The 23303-nt window shown below is 50.0% G+C and overlaps 1 protein-coding gene across 1 annotated transcript in view; it reads right to left on the reverse strand.

Moving 5' to 3' along the window:
• LOC137335386 (tRNA selenocysteine 1-associated protein 1-like) overlaps positions 1 to 23303 on the reverse strand; it is a 59703-nt gene that overhangs the window by 24679 nt on the left and 11721 nt on the right. Inside the window, exons 3-6 of the mRNA XM_068000734.1 lie at positions 16987 to 17086; positions 10244 to 10296; positions 5074 to 5205; positions 2873 to 2992 (exon numbers count right to left, since the gene is read on the reverse strand). Of these exons, the coding sequence (XP_067856835.1) occupies positions 2873 to 2992; positions 5074 to 5205; positions 10244 to 10296; positions 16987 to 17086 (405 nt within the window). The remainder of the gene's footprint in view (positions 1 to 2872; positions 2993 to 5073; positions 5206 to 10243; positions 10297 to 16986; positions 17087 to 23303) is intronic.

Consider the following 23303-nt stretch of genomic DNA (forward strand, 5'->3'; position numbering starts at 1 on the left):
TTCCACCAGCCTCTCTATATCCTCTTGAAGTCTATCACTATCCTCCTCACTGTTTACTACACTTCCAAGTTTTGTGTCTTCTGCAAATTTTGAAATTGAGCCCTGTATTCCCAAGTCCAAGTCATTAATATATATCAAGAAAAGCAGTGGTCCCAGCACCGACCCCTGGGGAACACCACTGTACACCTCCCTCCAGTCCGAAAAACAACCGTTCACCACTACTCTGTTTCCTCTCCTTTAGCCAATTCTGTATCCATGTTGCTGCTGCCCCCTTTATTCCATGGGCCACAATCTTGATGATAAGCCTACTGTGTGGCACTTTATCAAACGCCATATACACCACATCAACTGCATTGCCCTCATCTACCCTCTCTGTTACCTCATCAAAAAACTCTATCAGGTTAGTTAAACACGATTTGCCTTTAACAAATCCGTGCTGGCTTTCCCTAATCAATCCACCCTCGTCCAAGTGTCTGTTACTTCTGATCCGGATTATCGTTTCTAAAAATTTCCTCACTGCTGAGGTTAAACTGTCTGGCCTGTAGTTGCTGGGTTTATCCCTACACCCTTTTTTGAACAAGGGTGTAACATTTGCAATTCTCCAGTCCTCTGGCACCACCCCTGCATCTAAGGATGTTTGGAAGATTATGGCCAGTACCTCTGCAATTTCCACCCTTACTTCCCTCAGCAACCCAGGATGCATTCCATCCGGACTGGGTGATTTATCTACTTTAAGTACAGCTAGCCTTTCTAGTACCTCTTCTTTATCAATTTTTAGCCCATCCAGTATCTCAACTATATCTTCCCTTACCGAGACTCTGGCAGCATCTTCTTCCTTGGTAGAGACAGATGCAAAGTACTCATATATTACCTCAGCCATCCCCTCTGCCTCCATGAGTAGATCTCCTTTATGGTCCCTAATCAGCCCCACCCCTCCTCTCACTACCCGTTTACTGTTTACATGCCTGTAGAAGACTTTTGGATTCCCTTTTATGTTGGCCGCCAGTCTATTCTCATACTCTCTCTTTGCCCCTTTTATTTCCTTTCTCACTTCCCCTCTGAACTTTCTATATTCTGCCTGGTTCTCACTTGTGTTTTCAACCTGACATCTGTCATATGCCCCTTTTTTCCGTATTATCTTACTCTCTATCTCTTTTGTCATCCAGGGAGCTCTGGCTTTAGTTGCGCTACCTTTCCCCCTCGTGGGAATGTACCTGGACTGTACCTGAACCATCTCCTCTTTAAATTGTTCAATTACAGTTCTGCCTGCCAATCTTTGATTCCAATTTACCCGGGCCAGATCCGTTCTCAACCCATTGAAATTGGCCCTCCTCCAATTGAGTATTTTTACTTTAGAGTGGTCCATGTCCTTTTCCATAATATTATAAGGTTTAGAATAGCTATGATCGCCGCTCCCTAAATGTTCCCCCACTGACACGCACTACACTTGGCCCGTCTCATTCCAGTAATTGCAGCTGCTGTGTCTATGATCGTATTGTATGTAATACCGGGCAGGGCCAGTGAACCGGACAGTGTGTGTGATACCGGGCAGGGACAGTGAACCGGACAGTGTGTGTGATACCGGGCAGGGCCAGTGAACCGGACAGTGTGTGTGATACCGGGCAGGGACAGTGAACCGGACACCGTGGGTGATACCGGGCAGGGCCAGTGAACCGGACAGTGTGTGTGATACCGGGCAGGGACAGTGAACCGGACAGTGTGTGTGATACCGGGCAGGGCCAGTGAACCGGACACCGTGGGTGATACCGGGCAGGGACAGTGAACCGGACAGTGTGTGATACCGGGCAGGGCCAGTGAACCGGACAGTGTGTGTGATACCGGGCAGGGCCAGTGAACCGGACAGTGTGTGTGATACCGGGCAGGGACAGTGAACCGGACAGTGTGGGTGATACCGGGCAGGGACAGTGAACCGGACAGTGTGGGTGATACCGGGCAGGGACAGTGAACCGGACAGTGTGGGTGATACCGGGCAGGGACAGTGAACCGGACAGTGTGGGTGATACCGGGCAGGGACAGTGAACCGGACAGTGTGGGTGATACCGGGCAGGGACAGTGAACCGGACAGTGTGGGTGATACCGGGCAGGGACAGTGAACCGGACAGTGTGTGTGATACCGGGCAGGGCCAGTGAACCGGACACCGTGGGTGATACCGGGCAGGGACAGTGAACCGGACAGTGTGTGTGATACCGGGCAGGGACAGTGAACCGGACAGTGTGTGTGTAATACCGGGCAGGGATAATAACCTAGACACCAAACTGGGGCTCACAGGGTAAAGCCAGCACCCAATCGTCCACTAAGTCATGCCAGCCAGAATGTCTCACACTTAATCTTTGGGCTGTGCTGTTATCAGCCAGGACAGCAGTTTGGGATATTACAAATGGTCTGGGAAATCGGCTAGGAGATCCTGCTACTGAAGGCCATCTTGGGACCCTCACTGGACAGTGGACCTCAGCTGATATCAGGGCAGGGCTCGTCCGTGATAAAAAGCCTGTTTAAACTCACAGATGAAGAGTAGCGTCTTTGGAAGGCTCTGGCTGGCTGCTGACACATGTGCAGCTGTACCGCAAGAGTCAGTATGTCCAGGAGAGCAGAAGAAACAACTGGAACACACACACACAAACAGATCTATGGGACCCCTCACCCACACTTGTTTCCTTAAGAAATGGTTGCACTTTGCTGCAGAAAAGAATCCTCACTACTGCACCCACATCCATAGCATTCTCAAAACCTCCAGCCCATCTCAGCAAAGCCGGATTCCAAGTTGTGCCTAGACTGCCGCCAGCTAACGCAGGGCAATGCACTCAGTCACTCCTGCTGCATACAGGAATATCCTGCACACAGTTCTCTCACCTTTTGGGGATGGCCACACTGATACGGATTGGTTTCCCCCCCAGCCCCTTGGCGTTCTGACATTCCTCTAGAGCCGCCTTCTGTTCAGCTTCTTCGGCAAACCGGACAAATCCATAGCCTCTGGAAAAGAACGCAGCATGTTCAGCCCGCCTGTAACAGCCAAACAAACCTCCGCCTCTAACACCCAGACACCGCCCTCCGCAGCACCGAGACCCCTTCTATAACATCGAAACACACCAGTGATGTACGAAAAGGCGGCCGCAATTAAAGGGGAAAATAAACATACAGGCTATTTTGTGGGCAGCGTGAAGGCAAAGCTCACTGACTGGGCCAGGGACCTGTGCTTGCAGTGGATGCTCACCGTAGACCTGGCATTTCCCATGAGGAACAGGAGTACAGAAGTGACCCCAGCACAGTGGGGCTGGGTTCAGAGGGAACTGGCAGAAGTTTAGGAGACAGTTATAGGATGTGGTTTTTATTTATTCATTCTCGGGACGTGGGCGTCGCTGGCAAGGTCGGCGTTTATTGCCCATCCCTCGTTGCCCGAGGTGGTGGTGATGGGCCTTCTTCTTGAACCACTGCAGTCCGTGTGGCGAAGGTTCTCCCACAGTGCTGTTAGGTGGGGAGTTTCAGGATTTTGACCCAGTGATGCAGGACGAAGCACAAAATGGGGACAGTACAAAAGGGCATTTGTTTTTTTTGATATAAATGCACCAGTTTCTCTGCAAATATTTTTGCTTCCCACAAAGGTCATTCATTATCACTTCAGTTACAGCGAGGATTCAGGAATGGAGCCCGGTCTCACTGATTTTTGACACACCTGTGGTGGCAGTGAGAGTTCAGGTCACAGCACCATGCCCTGAGAGACAGGATCCAAATGTAAGCTTCCTAAAATGAGGGCGTGGCCAAGTCCCATAGTGCAGGGAACCAGCTGGGAAAGAGACAAAATAGATCAGGAAGCAAAGATCAGGGGACAAAGAGCATGGGTTTTAAAAGCTTGTAGATTGTTAGAGGGAAGGGATGATGGGGCTCAGGGGTTTCACAGTTTTGAAGTCTTGGAAAAGGAGTTCAAGCGGAGTATAGTGCGAGACACTGGAACAGAGCTGGGATCTCCCCGTGTCAGGGTATAGTGCGAGATATTGGAACAGAGCTGGGATCTCCCCGTGTCAGGGTATAGTGCGAGATATTGGAACAGAGCTGGGAGTCTCCTCGTGACAGGGTATAGTGCGTAACATTGGAACAGAGCTGGGAGACTCCCCGTGTCAGGGTATAGTGTGAGACATTGGAACAGAGCTGGGAGTCTCCACGTGTCAGGGTATAGTGTGAGACATTGGAACAGAGCTGGGAGTCTCCACGTGTCAGGGTATAGTGTGAGACATTGGAACAGAGCTGGGAGGCTCCTCGTGACAGGGTATAGTGCGTAACATTGGAACAGAGCTGGGAGACTCCCCGTGTCAGGGTATAGTGTGAGACATTGGAACAGAGCTGGGAGTCTCCACGTGTCAGGGTATAGTGTGAGACATTGGAACAGAGCTGGGAGGCTCCTCGTGACAGGGTATAGTGTGAGACATTGGAACAGAGCTGGGAGGCTCCTCGTGACAGGGTATAGTGTGAGACATTGGAACAGAGCTGGGAGTCTCCACGTGTCAGGGTATAGTGTGAGACATTGGAACAGAGCTGGGAGTCTCCACGTGTCAGGGTATAGTGTGAGACATTGGAACAGAGCTGGGAGTCTCCACGTGTCAGGGTATAGTGTGAGACATTGGAACAGAGCTGGGAGTCTCCACGTGTCAGGGTATAGTGTGAGACATTGGAACAGAGCTGGGAGGCTCCTCGTGACAGGGTATAGTGCGTAACATTGGAACAGAGCTGGGAGACTCCCCGTGTCAGGGTATAGTGTGAGACATTGGAACAGAGCTGGGAGTCTCCACGTGTCAGGGTATAGTGTGAGACATTGGAACAGAGCTGGGAGGCTCCTCGTGACAGGGTATAGTGTGAGACATTGGAACAGAGCTGGGAGGCTCCTCGTGACAGGGTATAGTGAGAGACATTGGAACAGAGCTGGGAGTCTCCTCGTGACAGGGTATAGTGAGAGACATTGGAACAGAGCTGGGAGTCCCCCCATGGTCAAGAGGAAAAACCTAAAACAAAAGTAACCAAAACAAAATTGAGCGAAGGAAGAAAGTAAAGCAGATATTTACCTGGAGTTTCCAAAGCTGTCAATCACCACTTTTGCTCCCCGACAGGATTGGAACTTTTTTGAAAAGAAATCATAGAGATGGAAGTCATCGACTTCAGAAGTTAGGTCTCCAATAAAAAGTGAGTATTCCTGGCTGAAATGATAACCAAACAAGTAGACAGTGTGAGATAATCAGTGTGAGATAATCAGTGTGAGATAATCAGTGTGCGAACAAGAAACCAGAAGAGAGAGCATGTGTTAAATAGGGGTTAAATGGGACAGTGGGAGAGGGTGTTATCAAGAGATTGAGGGGTTATGATGTGTGTTAAATGAGACAAGGTGATCAGGAGAGAGATCGAGGGATTATTGTGTATGTGAAATGAGACAGGGTGTGATCAAGAGAGAGGTTGAGAGGTTAAATGGGACAGTGCGTTGATCAGGAGAGACACAACATGTCATCGATGACGACGAACACCTCGCTATGGCCATCCCCACACCTCCACTACTCGCCTTTAAACAGCCACCCAACCTCAAACAGACCATCGTTCGCAGCAAATTACCCAGCTTTCAGGAGAACAGCGACCACGACACCACACAACCCTGCCACGGTAACCTCTGCAAGACATGCCAGATCATCGACACAGATACCACCATCACACGAGAGGACACCACCCACCAGGTGCATGGTTCATACTCCTGTGACTCGGCCAACGTCGTCTACCTCATACGTTGCAGGAAAGGATGCCCCGGAGCATGGTACATTGGCGAGACCATGCAGACGCTGCGACAACGGATGAACGGACACCGCGCAACAATCGCCAGACAGGAGGGTTCCCTCCCAGTCGGGGAACACTTCAGCAGTCAAGGACATTCAGCCACCGACCTTCGGGTAAGCGTACTCCAAGGCGGCCTTCGAGACACACGACAACGCAAAATCATCGAGCAGAAATTGACAGCCAAGTTCCGCACCCATGAGGACTGCCTCAACCGGGATCTTGGGTTCATGTCACGCTACACGTAACCCCACCAGCGAACAAAAGTTATCTGTTTTTAATATAACGGGTCATTTGCTGTCTTTCTCTTCCTTCCGGATGTTTCTATGTTTCTGCCTCTCTCTGTTTTTTTTGGTTGTTTGTATATTCGGTGGCCCTGTAGGTAACACCTCTCTGTCTGAACACTTTGATTGCCTTGGCAACGGGCAGTTGGAAAGACTATCTGTAGTCACCAGGTATTGTTCTGTGATTTATAAATGCGAAAGGTTCGAGGATTTCATTTCCACATTCACCTGAGGAAGGAGGAAGCCTCCGAAAGCTTGTGATTTTCAAATAAAATTGTTGGACTATAACTTGGTGTTGTAAAATTGTTTACAATTGTCAACCCCAGTCCATCACGATCAGGAGAGAGATTGAGGGGTTATAGTGTCTGTTAAATGGGACAGTGTGTTGATCAGGAGAGAGGTTGAGGGGTTATAGTGTCTGTTAAATGGGACAGTGTGTTGATCAGGAGAGAGGTTGAGGGGTTATAGTGTCTGTTAAATGGGACAGTGTGTATATGAACATTGGAACAGTAGGCCATTCAGCCCCTTGAGCCTGTTCTGCCATTCCATTAGATCATGGCTGATCTCTATCTTAACTCCATCCACCCACCTTGGTTCCGTAACCCCAATTCCTTGCCTAACAAAAATCTATCAATCTCAATTCTGAAATTTTTTTATTGACCCCCAGCCTCAACAGCCTTTTGGGGGAGAGAGTTCCAGATTTCCACTACCCTTCGTGTGAGGAAGTGCTTCCTGACATCACCCCTGAACGGCCTGGCTCTAATTTTAAGGTTATGCCCCCTTGTTCTGGACTTTCCCCACCAGAGGAAATAGTTTCTCTCTATCTACCCCATCAAATCCTTTAATCATCTTAAACACCTCAATGAGATCACCCCTTAATCTTCTATACTCAAGGGAATACAAGCCTAGTCTATGCAATCTGACCTCATAATTTAACCCTTTTAGACCCGGTATCATTCTGGTGAATCTGCACTGCATCCCCTCCAAGGCCAATATATCCTTCCTGAGGTGCGGTGCCCAAAACTGAACGCAGTACTCTAAATGGGTCTAACCAGAGCTCTGTACAGCTGTAATATAACTTCCATCCCTTTGTATTCCAGCCCCCTTGAGATAAAGGCCAACATTCCATTAGCCTTATTAATTATTTTTGGACTTGTCCACCAGCTTTTAATGATTTCTGTACTTGGACTCCTAAATCTCTCTGCTCCTCCACAGATCCTAGCTTCTCGCCATTTAGAAACTACTCTGATCTATCTCTTAGGTCCAAAGTGGATCACACTTCCCCACATTGAACTCCATCTGGCCCCAGTACAGATCCCCGGGGGACACCACTAGTCACATCCTGCCAATGAGTCCATACCCATTATCCCTACTCTCTGTCTCCTGCCTCCGAACCAATTCCCTATCCAAGCCAATGGTTGCCTCCAATTCCAAACGCTCTCATTTTTGTTAACAGTCTCTTAATGTGGAACCTTGTCGAATGCCTTCTGGAAGTTCACATAAATAACATCCAGGGACACTCCCTTACCTGCTTTAGTTACCGCCTCAAAAAATTCAACTAGGTTCGTTAGACATGATTTACCCTTCACAATTCCACACTGGCTCTCTCTGGTCAGCTCATATTTGGCCAATGCTCAGTCAGTCTGTCCCTCAACAGATTCTCGTCACTTCCCCACAACCGATGTTAGACTAATACGCTTAGAATTTCCTAGTTTTTCTCTCTTACCCTTCTTAAATAGTGGGGCGACATTGGCAACGTTCCAATCCAAGGGGACAATTCCTGAATCAAGAGTTTTGGAAGATCATGACTAACGTATCATCAATTTCCTCACCTGCTTCTTCTAATGCCCTGGGGTGGAAACCATTGAGACCTGGGGATTTGTCAATCTTTAAACTCATTAGTTTCTCCATCACCATTTTTTTTTACTTGTATTGAATCTAGTTCGTTCCTCCCCTTGATTTATTTTTATTCTTGTATCTCTGGTACTTTTCCTCATCATCTACTGTGAAGACCGTTACAAAGTAGGTATTTAGTAAATCTGCCATTTCCTGATTTTCAATTACAATATCACCTGCGTCTGCCATTAAGGGGCCCACATTACTCTTAACCACCCCCTTTCTCCGAATATATTTGTAAAACCCTTTAGCATGGTCCTTGATATCCCTCGCAAGCTTTTTCTCGTATTCCCCTTTTGCAGCTCGTGACTTTCTTTGTATCCCTTTGTTATTCTTTATATCGCCCCCAGTCCGTGGGATCTCTACTGTTCTTTGCCTTTGTATAAGTGCTTTCTTTTAGTTTTATACTATCTCTTACTTCCCTTGTTGACCAAGGTTATTTAATTACATAAGTAGAGCTCTTGCCCTTTAGGGGTATGTACAGTCTTGTATTCTAGCAGATTCTTTTTTGAACACCTCCCACTGTTCATCAGTAGTTTTATCTGTTAATAGTTCTGCCCAGTCTATTGTGGTCAATTCCTGCCTCATCCCTCCACAGTCAGCCTTACCTAAATTTAAAACCTTAGTTTGTGACTCACCCTTCTCCCTCTCAAACCTAATATCGAATTCTATCACATTATGGTCACTATTAGCGAGGTGTTCCCTTAACGTTAGATTCTTGACTAATTCAGGCTCATCATTCATCACTCAATCTAATATGGCCTGTTCTCTTGTTGGTTCAAGAACACATTGTTCCAGAAACTGTCCCGATTACTCTCAGAAAACGTGTGTGCTGATCAGGAGAGAGATCGGGGGTTATATAGTGTGTTAAATGGGACAGGGTGTTATTAGGAGAGAGACTGAGGGGTTATAGTGAGTTAAATGGGACATTGGGACACGGTGCTGGCCAGGAGAGAGATCAAGCGGTTATAGTGTGTGTTAAATGGGACAGAGTGTCATCAGGAGAGATATCGAGGTATTACTGTGGGTAACTCTGTGAAATGGCCAGCCCAGTGTGCGGCTGCAGTGAAAGGGTAAACACAGAGCTGGGAGCATTAGGAGTGGGAGAGAGTACAAATCTAAAGAGGCTTACGCTGCCGTGCAGGGTGTTGGTCAGACCCCATACGGAGCTCTGTTCTGGGCATGAGTGATTGAAAGGGCAATTATTACTTCACCCAAAAGGTCACAGGGGCAAAAATGGTGATTCTAGGGGTCAGGAATACAAGTTATGAGGAGATGTTCAGGAATTTGGGGTTTGTTTTCCGAGTTTAAGCTTTCATTATGAAGGAACAGATAAAACTAATCCAGGCAACTGTGGTGAAAGATAAAAGTTAGGAAGTCAGGAGTAAGAAGGGACATCAGGAAGGACTGTTTCGTCCAAAGAGCAAGATAGTCACAGCTTCCGTTACGAGGGAAGATCGGTGAAGTGAGCAGTGTAGATGAGGTCGACCGATGAAAAGGGAAAGGCTTTTTGGGCCCAGTGACTTTTCCTCCCTGATTCTAACCCCCTCCTTTCCCCAAAGGATTTATCCAACTTGTGCACTTTGTACAAATCTCCATGACAATCTGAAGTAATAAAAACAACTTGGGGCCTCATTTCTATCATTAGATGATTACTGAGTGACCTGATGGCATGGCAGCCCGGTGATGTGTGATGTCAGGCCACCTGAGGGAGACACTGAAGATCACACTTCTCCAATAGGAAGAGAACAGGAGAGTGTTGGGGAGAGGTTTGAGGAGTACACTCGATGATGAAGGTACTCCTTCCAGCTTCAACAGGAAGAAATATACAATTAGAGTATTCCAATAATACCGACTTCACCACCAGACAGAAACCTGGACATTATTACCCTGCAGAGGAACAGTGCCCGCGGGTTTGGTTTCTTTGAAGAGGATAATTTGAAGTTTTCCAGGTCATGAAGGGAACTGACAAAGCTGACCCAGGCATAATTTTCCTTTCCCCTTTAATTCACCCCTGACAATAATTTCCAGTATTTCATACTGCAACCTGTCCGGTGAGAGTGACACGGTTTAATTTTGATATGTCACGTGCCATAATGGTAGGGACTTGAGGTCCAGCCTCTGAATTCACCACAGATCCCTGGCAAATCATTGAACAACCCTATCGCCTGTCCCTGCAATGAGCTCCCAGTTCTTCAACATTCCAGGTACATGAGCACAGTCATACAAACTAATTTACCTTCCATCGGGATGCTTCCCATAAGTGGAGTAGTTCAACTTGAACCTTTTCGGCTGCAAAATTAAAAAAAAAATCACATTAAACACCTGGAAAACTTAAATTGAAACTTTTACCAGTACTGTCCCAATAAATTAAGGCCTGTTGGAACAAATGTGACACCTCAACCTTTCCTTGAAGATTTCAGCACTGGGCTCTAGCTTAACAACACCAGAGGCAGCGTACTGGAGCTGTAGTCTGAGCAGGTGACCGCTCTCTGCCATTTTATTCAGAGGAGCAGATGGATAATCCCCTCACTTCACGATTTTCATTATCAAAGGCTTTCCTCACAGTCTGGGCCTGGGGAGGGGAAAAGGAGGAAAGTAGTGCCTGGGTCGGAGAGAAATATTTTTTATGGCAATGTGATTGGGCACAAATTTTATTTTTGGGAAGGGGGTTGGGGGAAGGGTAAGGTTTATTGCTATACGATTGGTGAATTAAAACGTTTAAAAATAAACAATTATCGTGGTGTCATAGTAAGTACAGGACAGGAGGAGGCCATTCGGCCCATAGTGCCTGTGCTGGCTCTTTAAAAGAGCTATCCAATTAGTCCCACTCCCCTACTCTTTCCCCACAGACCTGCACATTTTTTCTCCAAGTATTTATCCAATTCCTTTTTGAAAGTTATTATTGAATCTGCTTCCACCACCCTTTCAGGCGGTTCATTCCAGATCATAACAACTCGCTCATGTCGCCTCGGGCTCTTTTGCCGATCACCTTAAATCTGTGTCCTCTGGTTACCGACCCTTCTGTCACTGAAAACAGTTTCTCCTTATTTACTCTGTCAAAACCATTCATGATTTTGAACACCTCATCAAATCTCCTCTTAACCTTCTCTGCTCTAAGGAGAACAACCCCAGCTTCTCCAGTCTCTCCACATAACTGAAGTCCCTCATCCCTGGCACCATTCTAGTAAATCTCTTCTGCACCCTCTCTAAGGCCTTGACATCCTTCCTAAAATGCGGTGCCCAGAATTAAACACAATACTCCAGCTGAGGCCTAACCAGTGTTTTATAAAGGTTCATCATAACTTCCTTGCTTTTGTACTCTATGCCTCTTAACAAAAAGGCATGAGGGATCCTGGGCTTTAACAGCCTTCACAACCTGCCCTGCCACCTTCAAACATTTGTGTACATGCACCCCCAGGTCTCTCTGTTCCTGCACCCTTTAAATTGTAGTTAGTTTATATTGCCTCTCCTCATTCTACCTTCTAAAATGCATCATTTCACACTTCTCTCCATTAAATTTCATCTGCCACATGTCTGCCCATTTCATCAGTCTGTCTACGTCGTCCTGAAGTTTGTTACTATCCTCCACATTATTTCCTACATTTCTGAGTTTCGTGCATGTGCAAACTTTGAAATTATACCCTCTAAACCCAAGTCCAGGTCATTAATATAAATCAAAAAGAGCAGTGGTCCTAATACCGACCCCTGGAGAATATCACTGTATACTTCCCTCTAGTCTGAAAATCAATCCCTTACCACCATTCTCTGCTTTCTGTCTCTTGGCCAATTTTATATCCATGCTGCCACTGTCCCTTTAATGCCATGGGCTTTAATTTTGCTAACAAGTCTATTATGTGGCACTTTATCAAATGCCTTTTGAAAGTCCATTTGAACATAATCAACTGCACTACCCTCATCAATCCTCTCCGTTACTTCATCAAAGAACTCAATCAAGTTAGTCTAACATTATTTTCCTTTAACAAATCCGTGCTGACTTTCATTTATTAGCCCATACTTTTCCAAGTGACAATTTATTTTGTCCTGGATTACTGTCTCTAAATGTTTTCCCATCACCGATGTTAGGCTGACTGGCCTGTAATTGCCAGGTTTATCCCTCTCCCCTTTTTTGAACAGGGGTGTGACATTTGCAATCCTCCAGCACCATCCCATATCTAAGGAGGATTGGAAGATTGTGGCCAGAGCCTCCACAATTTCCACCCTTACTTCCCTCAGTAACCTTGGATGCATCTCATCTGGACCGAGTGACTTTTCTACTTTGAGTGCTGCCAATCTTTTAAGTACCTCCTCTTTATCTATTTTTATCCTATCCAATATCACTCCTCCTCCTCCTTTACTGCTACATTGGCAGCATCCTCTTCTCTAGCATAGACCGATGTGAAGTATTCATTTAGTGCCTCAGTCATGCCCTCTGCCTCCACAAGAAGATCTCCTTTTGTCCCTAATCAGTTCCACCCTTCCTTTGACTGCCCTTTTACTACTTATAATTTTATAAAAGACTTTTGAGTTCCCTTTTGTTAGCCACTAATCTATTCTCACACTCTCTCTTTGTCCCTCTTATTCCCTTTTTTATATCTCCTCTGTACTTTCTGTATTCAGCCTGGTTCTCTACTGTATTATGAACCTTACATTTGTCATAAGCCTCCGTTTTCTGTTTCATTTTAATCTCTATATCTTTAATCATCCAGGGAGCTCTATCTTTGGATGCCCTTTCTTTTCCCTGGTAGGGATGTGCATACTCTGTACTCGAACCATCTCCTCCTTGAAGACCTCTCATTGTTCAATTACTGTTTTGCCTACCAATTTTTGATTTTTTTTTGAGGAGGTAATAAGGAGGGTAGTGCATTTGATGCAGTCTACATGGATTTTAGCAAGGCTTTTGACAAGGTCCCACACAGGTCAAAAAAGCACAAGCCCATGGGATCTAAGGGAGGGTGGCAAGTTGGATCCAAAATTGGCTCAGTGGCAGGAAGCAAAGAGTAATGGTCGACGGGTGTTTTTGCAACTGAGAGGCTGTTTCCAGTGGTGTTCCGCAGGGCTCGGTACTTGGTCCCTTGCTTTTTGTGATACATATTAATGTAGGGGGCACGATTAAGAAGTTTGCAGACGATACAAAAATTGGCCATGTGGTTGATAGTGAGGAGGAAAGCTGTAGACTGCAGGAAGATATCAATGGACTGGTCAGGTGCGCAGAAAAGTGGCAAATGGAATTCAATCCGGAGAAGTGTGAGGTGATGCATTTGGGGAGAGCAAACAAGGCAAGGGAATACACAATAAATGGGAGGATACTGAAAGGTGTAGAGGAACAGAGGGACCTTGGGGTGCATGTCCACAGGTCCCCGAAGATAGCAGGACAGGTAGATAAGGTGGTTAAAAAGGCATATGGGATACTTTCCTTTATTAGCCGTGGTATAGAATATTAGAGCAGGGAGGTTATGCTAGAACTGTATAAAACACTGGTTAGGCCACAGCTTGAGTACTGCGTACAGTTCTGGTCACATTACAGGAAGGATGTAATTGCACTAGAGAGGGTACAGAGAGATTTACGAGGGTGTTGCCAAGACTGGAGAATTTTAGCTGTGAAGAAAGATTGGATAGGCTGGGGTTGTTCTCTTTGGAACAGAGGAGGCTAAGGGGTGATTTAATTGAGGTGTACAAAATTATGAGGGGCCTAGATAGAGTGGATAGGAAGGACCTATTTCCCTTAGCAGAGTGGTAAATAACCAGGGGTCATAGATTTAAAGTGATTGGTAGAAGGATTAGAGGGGAGCTAAGGAAAAGCTTTTCATCCAGAGAGTGGTGGGTGTCTGGAACTCACTGCCTGAAAGGGTGGTAGAGGCAGAAACCCTTAACTAATTAAAAAAGTACCTGGATGTGCACCTGAAGTGCCGTATTCTACAATGCTACGGACCAAGTGCTGGAAAGTGGGATTAGGCTGGGGGCTCATTTTCGGCCAGCACGGACATGATGGGCCGAATGGCCTCCTTCTGTGCCGTTAATTTTCTATGATTGTATGTTTCCCATCTACCGGGGCAAGATCCCTTTCTAACTCACTGAAATTTGCTCTCCTCCAGTTAAGCATTTTCAAGTTTGATTGTTCCTTGTTCTTTTCCAGAACTATTCTAAACCTAATGATATTGTGATCACTGTTCCATAACTGCTCCCCACTGAAACATGCTCCACCTGCCCCACTTCATCCCCAAAACTAGATCCAGCACTGTTTCCTTCCTGGTTGGGCTGGAAACACAGTTCCAGAAAGTTCTCGAACATATTTCAGGAATTCCTCCCCCTCTTTGCCCTTTACATTGTTACTATCCCATTCTATATTGGGATAATTGAAGTGCCTCATTATCACTACCCTGTAGTTCTTGCATCTTTATGGAATTTCCCTGCAAATTTGCTCCTCTATCTCCTTCCCACTATTTGGTGGTCTATAGTATACACCCAGTAGTGTAATAGCTCCTCTATTGTTAGTTCTAACCAAATAGATTCTTTGACCCCTCAACTGCATCATCCCTTTCCAGTGCTATAATAGTTTCTTTGATCAATACTGACACCCCACCCCTCCTTCCTTTCCTTCCCTATCTTTCCTGAATCCTTGTAGCCAGGAATATTAAGTTCCCAATCCTCCCCTTCTTTGAGCCAGATCTCTGTTATTGCCACGACATCATAGTCCCATGTGGTGACTTGTGCCTGCAGCTCACCAACCAATGTGCATTTATGCACATGCACTCTAATCTCAAGACTGCCTCACGTTTGCCCCCTGTCTGATCCCTCCTAATTTCTGAACTATTCTTTACTCTAGTGTTATTTGTCCCTCCCAGTCTTCTGTGTACCTTGTTTCTCCTCTCTAATGTTTCATCCTGGTGCCCATCCTCCTGCCAAATTAGTTTAAACCCTCCCCCTCAGTACTAGTTAACCTCTCCGTGAGGAAAACACTCTGTTCAGGTGCAACTCGTCCTTCTTCAACAGATTCCTCCAGCCCAGAACCGGTCCCAATACCCCAGGAATCTGAAGCCCTCCCTCCTGCATCGTTTCTCCAGCCACGCATTTACCTGTCTTATCCCACTATTCCTATACTCACTAGCACGTGGCACTGGGAGTAATCCAGAGATTACTACTTTTAAGGTCCTGATTTTTAACTTCCTCCCTAGGTCCTGAAACTCTGACTGCAGGACCTCGACCCTTTTCCTAGAAAGGAGAAAGACAAAGACTTAACCAAAGAGGAAGAAGAAAATTTATGAATGTTTAATAATTTTTTTTTAATAGACAGATAGAGGTAGATAGATAGAGAGGGAGGCAGATAGAGAGGGAGGCAGATAGAGAGGGAGGCAGATAGAGAGGGAGGCAGATAGAGAGGGAGGCAGATAGAGAGGGAGCGAGAAACACAGTTGTGGTGTGGGCAGATGGAGTGGAGAGGTAGATAGATAGGGAGAATGTCAGTGGTAGTGTGGTGGACAGATGGAGTAGAGAGGTAGAGAGAGAGAGAGAGAGAGAGATGGACAGATGGAGTAGAGAGCTGGATAGATAGAGGTGGAAAGGAAGGGTTATAGATGGAGAGTCAGAGAGGTAGATGGAGTACTGGCTTCCTGCAGATTTTAAATCTACAAGTTGGAGTGCTCATCACCGTACTGGAGCAGGGGGTCAGAGATGTACATGGGGGAATGCAGCCACTGATCCACACACGTCTATACCCCATAGCTCACCCCTACACTGAGGGCAGTGAGGCTTTTATGCCATGAGGAAGTGGCTACAAGTCTTGTTAAATTCTATTGGGGTATTCTTTAAATCCTAGGAATGTCAGCAGAGAAGGAATCAAATGACCTATTGGGTGTGAACTGAGGTCAGTTCTAATGCAAAATGGCACAAAGGAAAACAGGCCATAGAATCGGCCCCTAGGAGTAAGTGAGAGGAACTGGTACTAAACACTCAGCACACAGGGAGGGGATTCATCAGATTCAAGCAGACAAATATATTAACGGGCAGGATATATAAATTATTTAAAGAAAGGAGATCTGTAGTGGGGAATGGGTGAAAAAGAACAAAAAGTACAATTTCACCCCTCCCCACAGACCGCCTTTCTTTAAATAATTTATATATCCCACCCAATTATATTTTTATCTGCTTGCATCTGATGAATCTTCTCCAGGCATTTGTGCAGGAAAGAAGGTTAATGTTTTTATTAAAAAAGTCCAACTCGTTTTGCGGTAGAATTTTCTCTCTACAAAGAGCAGCACAAAACACTGCCTCAGCATCTCATTTCCCTTTAATCACCTCAACTCCACAGCTTGGCGGTGATGGGGCAGTTTGTATTGATGCTCAAGCCCAGAACTCAGCACACCTGGTCACAGGGGCCGTTCGTGGCCTACCTCCCTTTCACCCGATACCCTCAGCAGGCTTGTTGCTCCATGTGACTCGGGGGGGGCCCTTCATTCTCAGCCTGTCCCACTCAGGGAATGGTGCCGGGAGGTGCAGTTATCCCAAGTTCCATACAGATAGAAATGCTCAGGAGGATTATGGATCCTGCAGTTTTTCTCTCCCTCTCTCTTCCCCCCAGTCTTGCAGTGGGGAAGTGTTTGGCCTCCACTGATCACCTACCCACAGTGACATGACTGAAATCAGGAGCTCAGAGTGTGCAGATTCACAGCCTCGAACCAAGTCCCATCGCCTGAAGGTGGTCCTCGAGCAAGACACCAGCTGGGCCTGTGGGCCTTGTACAAAGCCGCATCTGCATTAGCTGATGTTTTAGGATTCGGACAGCTCCCTGCTGTTTACACCGCTGCTTTATCCCAGCTGCAGGATCACACAAAAATAAAGCTGCCTCTACCAGCCTGCCCCCAGGGCAAGGGAGCGGGACGGAGCATCGGGAACAGCAGCTTAAAAGTACGGTCTCCTAGAATCCAAACTGAAAACAGCACTGGTATAAAAACAGCTGTAAAGTTAATGAGGAATATGACTCACTGCGTTGGAGCCAGGGAGCGGTTTTCCATTCAGTTTATGTAACGAGAGATCGGCGCTCGATTGATCTGGAAACTCCACAAAACAGTACCCAGCTGGCCCACTACACAAACAACAAACTACAATCAGTGACGCAGGTTTTAGGAGCCTGTAAATCCTGAGAACACAAGTCGATTAACATTGGGGTGCAGTGTTCCTCTCTCCCCCTCCCCAACGTTCTCCCTTCCTCTCTTGAAGGTTCTGACTCACACGAACCAACACTCATTACTCGCGTGCAAGCCTAGACGCTGAGCATCAGTGGTCTATTCAACAACAGGTGGCATCACAGCCAAGCCTGATTCTGTCCTTGTCCGGCATCTACAACTGCACACATTCCAGCAGGGGTCTCTGAATATGCCGCACCCCCCGGGGGTTTCCCCCCTCTCCAGCCCAGCAGCACCTCAACTACCACCTTGACTGAAACCAGTTGGCTCAGCACAGATCAGCAGTCAAAACTTCCCCATCTATAACGGTCAGTGCTGGGCTGGGCCATGGGCACAACTTGATCCTGGGATTTAGTCACAGGTGACTGAAGCCAGGTGCAGCAACATCACCAGGCTGCAAAGGCCACCCAGGATTGTCCTGACCAACATTTAGCAGGAGCTGAGTGCTCATTTTCCTGCTCCCCACAACTCCCCCTCCCCCCACTGGAAAAGCAATTAAGGATAATTATTTTCAAACTAAAAGCAAAGTACTACAGATGCTGTAAATCTGAAATAAAAACAGAAAATGCTGAAAACACTCAGTGGGTCAGGCAGCATCTGTGGAGAGAGGTAGGTTGGGTTAGCATTTCAGATAAAGAAAAGACTTACATTTCTACAGTGCCTTTCACATCCTCAGGACATCCCAAACCTCTTTACAGCCAATTAAGTCCTTTTGAAGTGTAGTCACTGTTGTAATGTGGGAAATGTGGCAATTTACACACAGCAAGATCCCACAAACAGCAATGTGATAATGATCAGATAATCTGATTTAGTGATGTTGGTTGAGGGATAAATATTGGCCAGGACAGCAGGGAGAACTCCCCTGCTCGTCTTTGAAATAGAGCCATGGGATCTTTTACATCCACCTGAGAGGGCAGATGGGGCCTCGGTTCAACGTCTCATCCGAAAGACAACACCCCCGACAGTACAGTACTCCCTCAGCACTACATGGGAGTGACAGCCTGGATTTTGTACACACAACCTTTGACTCAGAGGCGAGAGCGCCCACTGAGCTGCAGCTGACACCCAGGTTATTATGACCCTTCGTCAGAACTGGTTTTGAAAGCCACTCCCGAGGCCTGAATTGAAACCTCTGACTTCTTTAAGTATCACGAGTGTTAAAAGAAAACTTCAAATTGACTACAGCCTTGTAACAATGTTCACACCAACGGTGTGTGAAAAACTGGGAGCAGTTTCCAGCACCAGTAAAGCAGCCACCCAGGACTTTTAATCTGCCCACGTTTCACTGGAGAGTAAACAACGGGCCAAGAGCCCACAATTTCCCTGAGATGCGCAGTCCCCAAGCGCCACTCCCAGCTGGAAGCACGGACCGCAAAAGTATCCTCAAAAAAGTGGGACAAAAATCCCAAATGACTCCCTACGATGGAGACTCACTCAGGCACGCACTGTAGCCTCGGCTGCTGCCCTTTGCACACACTGCGAGGAAGATTTTATTTATTAGTTAGTGGAAGGGAGAGGGGGGGGGCGGGGGAGGAAGAGGGGGGGGGCGGGGGAGGAAGAGGGGGGGGCGGGGGAGGAAGAGGGGGGGGCGGGGTGAGGAAGAGGGGGGGCGGGGTGAGGAAGAGGGGGGGCGGGGGAGGAAGAGGGGGGGCGGGGGAGGAAGAGGGGGGCGGGGTGAGGAAGAGGGGGGAGGGGTGAGGAAGAGGGGGGAGGGGTGAGGAAGAGGGGGGAGGGGTGAGGAAGAGGGGGGAGGGGTGAGGAAGAGGGGGGAGGGGTGAGGAAGAGGGGGGAAGGGTGAGGAAGAGGGGGGAAGGGTGAGGAAAAGGGGGGAAGGGTGAGGAAGAGGGGGAAGGGTGAGGAAGAGGGGGAAGGGTGAGGAAGAGGGGGGAAGGGTGAGGAAGAGGGGGGAAGGGTGAGGAAGAGGGGGAAGGGTGAGGAAGAGGGGGAAGGGTGAGGAAGAGGGGGAAGGGTGAGGAAGAGGGGGAAGGGTGAGGAAGAGGGGGAAGGGTGAGGAAGAGGGGGAAGGGTGAGGAAGAGGGGGAAGGGTGAGGAAGAGGGGGAAGGGTGAGGAAGAGGGGGAAGGGTGAGGAAGAGGGGGAAGGGTGAGGAAGAGGGGGAAGGGTGAGGAAGAGGGGGAAGGGTGAGGAAGAGGGGGAAGGGTGAGGAAGAGGGGGAAGGGTGAGGAAGAGGGGGAAGGGTGAGGAAGAGGGGGAAGGGTGAGGAAGAGGGGGAAGGGTGAGGAAGAGGGGGAAGGGTGAGGAAGAGGGGGAAGGGTGAGGAAGAGGGGGAAGGGTGAGGAAGAGGGGGAAGGGTGAGGAAGAGGGGGAAGGGTGAGGAAGAGGGGGAAGGGTGAGGAAGAGGGGGAAGGGTGAGGAAGAGGGGGAAGGGTGAGGAAGAGGGGGAAGGGTGAGGAAGAGGGGGAAGGGTGAGGAAGAGGGGGAAGGGTGAGGAAGAGGGGGAAGGGTGAGGAAGAGGGGGAAGGGTGAGGAAGAGGGGGAAGGGTGAGGAAGAGGGGGAAGGGTGAGGAAGAGGGGGAAGGGTGAGGAAGAGGGGGAAGGGTGAGGAAGAGGGGGAAGGGTGAGGAAGAGGGGGAAGGGTGAGGAAGAGGGGGAAGGGTGAGGAAGAGGGGGAAGGGTGAGGAAGAGGGGGAAGGGTGAGGAAGAGGGGGAAGGGTGAGGAAGAGGGGGAAGGGTGAGGAAGAGGGGGAAGGGTGAGGAAGAGGGGGAAGGGTGAGGAAGAGGGGGAAGGGTGAGGAAGAGGGGGAAGGGTGAGGAAGAGGGGGAAGGGTGAGGAAGAGGGGGAAGGGTGAGGAAGAGGGGGAAGGGTGAGGAAGAGGGGGAAGGGTGAGGAAGAGGGGGAAGGGTGAGGAAGAGGGGGAAGGGTGAGGAAGAGGGGGAAGGGTGAGGAAGAGGGGGAAGGGTGAGGAAGAGGGGGAAGGGTGAGGAAGAGGGGGAAGGGTGAGGAAGAGGGGGAAGGGTGAGGAAGAGGGGGAAGGGTGAGGAAGAGGGGGAAGGGTGAGGAAGAGGGGGAAGGGTGAGGAAGAGGGGGAAGGGTGAGGAAGAGGGGGAAGGGTGAGGAAGAGGGGGAAGGGTGAGGAAGAGGGGGAAGGGTGAGGAAGAGGGGGAAGGGTGAGGAAGAGGGGGAAGGGTGAGGAAGAGGGGGAAGGGTGAGGAAGAGGGGGAAGGGTGAGGAAGAGGGGGAAGGTGAGGAAGAGGGGGAAGGTGAGGAAGAGGGGGAAGGTGAGGAAGAGGGGGAAGGGTGAGGAAGAGGGGGAAGGGTGAGGAAGAGGGGGAAGGGGAGGAAGAGGGGGAAGGGGAGGAAGAGGGGGGAAGGGGAGGAAGAGGGGGGAAGGGGAGGAAGAGGGGGGAAGGGGAGGAAGAGGGGGGAAGGGGAGGAAGAGGGGGAAGGGGAGGAAGAGGGGGAAGGGGAGGAAGAGGGGGGAAGGGGAGGAAGAGGGGGGAAGGGGAGGAAGAGGGGGGAAGGGGAGGAAGAGGGGGGAAGGGGAGGAAGAGGGGGGAAGGGGAGGAAGAGGGGGGAAGGGGAGGAAGAGGGGGGAAGGGGAGGAAGAGGGGGGAAGGGGAGGAAGAGGGGGGAAGGGGAGGAAGAGGGGGGAAGGGGAGGAAGAGGGGGGAAGGGGAGGAAGAGGGGGGAAGGGGAGGAAGAGGGGGGAAGGGGAGGAAGAGGGGGGAAGGGGAGGAAGAGGGGGGAAGGGGAGGAAGAGGGGGGAAGGGGAGGAAGAGGGGGGAAGGGGAGGAAGAGGGGGGAAGGGGAGGAAGAGGGGGGAAGGGGAGGAAGAGGGGGGAAGGGGAGGAAGAGGGGGGAAGGGGAGGAAGAGGGGGGAAGGGGAGGAAGAGGGGGGAAGGGGAGGAAGAGGGGGGAAGGGGAGGAAGAGGGGGGAAGGGGAGGAAGAGGGGGGAAGGGGAGGAAGAGGGGGGAAGGGGAGGAAGAGGGGGGAAGGGGAGGAAGAGGGGGGAAGGGGAGGAAGGGGAGGAAGGGGAGGAAGGGGAGGAAGGGGAGGAAGGGGAGGAAGGGGAGGAAGAGGGGGGAAGAGGAGGAAGAGGAGGAAGAGGGGGGAAGGGGAGGAAGAGGGGGGAAGGGGAGGAAGAGGGGGGAAGGGGAGGAAGAGGGGGGAAGGGGAGGAAGAGGGGGGAAGGGGAGGAAGAGGGGGGAAGGGGAGTAAGAGGGGGGAAGGGGAGTAAGAGGGGGGAAGGGGAGTAAGAGGGGGGAAGGGGAGTAAGAGGGGGGAAGGGGAGGAAGAGGGGGGAAGGGGAGGAAGAGGGGGGAAGGGGAGGAAGAGGGGGGAAGGGGAGGAAGAGGGGGGAAGGGGAGGAAGAGGGGGGAAGGGGAGGAAGAGGGGGGAAGGGGAGGAAGAGGGGGGAAGGGGAGGAAGAGGGGGGAAGGGGAGGAAGAGGGGGGAAGGGGAGGAAGAGGGGGGAAGGGGAGGAAGAGGGGGGAAGGGGAGGAAGGGGAGGAAGGGGAGGAAGGGGAGGAAGAGGGGGAAGAGGAGGAAGAGGAGGAAGAGGGGGGAAGGGGAGGAAGAGGGGGGAAGGGGAGGAAGAGGGGGGAAGGGGAGGAAGAGGGGGGAAGGGGAGGAAGAGGGGGGAAGGGGAGGAAGAGGGGGGAAGGGGAGGAAGAGGGGGGAAGGGGAGGAAGAGGGGGGAAGGGGAGGAAGAGGGGGGAAGGGGAGGAAGAGGGGGGAAGGGGAGTAAGAGGGGGGAAGGGGAGTAAGAGGGGGGAAGGGGAGTAAGAGGGGGGAAGGGGAGTAAGAGGGGGGAAGGGGAGTAAGAGGGGGGAAGGGGAGTAAGAGGGGGGAAGGGGAGGAAGAGGGGGGAAGGGGAGGAAGAGGGGGGAAGGGGAGGAAGAGGGGGGAAGGGGAGGAAGAGGGGGGAAGGGGAGGAAGAGGGGGGAAGGGGAGGAAGAGGGGGGAAGGGGAGGAAGAGGGGGGAAGGGGAGGAAGAGGGGGGAAGGGGAGGAAGAGGGGGGAAGGGGAGGAAGAGGGGGGAAGGGGAGGAAGAGGGGGGAAGGGGAGGAAGAGGGGGGAAGGGGAGGAAGAGGGGGGAAGGGGAGGAAGAGGGGGGAAGGGGAGGAAGAGGGGGGAAGGGGAGGAAGAGGGGGGAAGGGGAGGAAGAGGGGGGAAGGGGAGGAAGAGGGGGGAAGGGGAGGAAGAGGGGGACGGGAGGAAGAGGGGGACGTGAGGAAGAGGGGGACGGGAGGAAGAGGGGGACGGGAGGAAGAGGGGGACGGGAGGAAGGGGAGGAGGGAAGAGGGGGAACGGGAGGAAGGGGAGGAGGGAAGAGGGGGGGAGGGGAGGAAGGGAGAGGGGGAGGGGAGGAAGGGAGAGGGGGAGGGGAGGAAGGGAGAGGGGGGAGGGGAGGAAGGGAGAGGGGGGAGGGGAGGAAGGGAGAGGGGGGAGGGGAGGAAGGGAGAGAGAGGGAGGAGAGTGGATACAAAGAAAATAGAATGTGCTGAGAGAGGACAGAGAGAAAAAAAGAGATAAAAAGAACAGTGAGGGTGGAAGAGGTGAAAGTGAGGGCACGTGTTCCTGAAGTCAACCAAAATGGATCTTAAAGACAGCTCCTTATCTGAAAGACTTTGACAGAATGTCTGAAGAAAATCTGCGGTGGAATTGTGCAGTGCTTGGGGACCACTGCCACAATACTATGGGAGTTAAATTGATTAACCCCTGAAACCGGACGCAGGGGTGGCGGTGTGTGATGAACCTGCGTCCGGTCGTTGAGATGCAGGCAGCATGTAACATTCGTGCTTCCTGGCGATTTACCTGATTGCTGCGAGCAGCCAGGCCTCACTGCACCGTTGATTGGCTGCTCGCCAGCAGAGGGCCTAACATCGCGAGTGGCTGGAAACCACTTAAAGGCGGCCTGCACCTCTTAAAGGGGAGGTGCACTGTGGCTGCAGGATGTGTTGGAAGTCAATTGGAAAGTGAATCTGTGCTGCAATATAGAGCAGCATGTTGATGATGGGACCTCTGGAATTTTTAACGAGCAACAACTTGGCTGCTCAACGTTTGCGGGATTCTGATATTTTCAAAATATAAGATACGGGCCCGCCCGGAGTGTGAACGGAGATCGGACATCGCACACGTAAAACACAGATGCA

This window comes from Heptranchias perlo, chromosome 19 (assembly GCF_035084215.1).
Source record: "Heptranchias perlo isolate sHepPer1 chromosome 19, sHepPer1.hap1, whole genome shotgun sequence".
Classification (NCBI taxonomy): Eukaryota; Metazoa; Chordata; class Chondrichthyes; order Hexanchiformes; family Hexanchidae; genus Heptranchias; species Heptranchias perlo.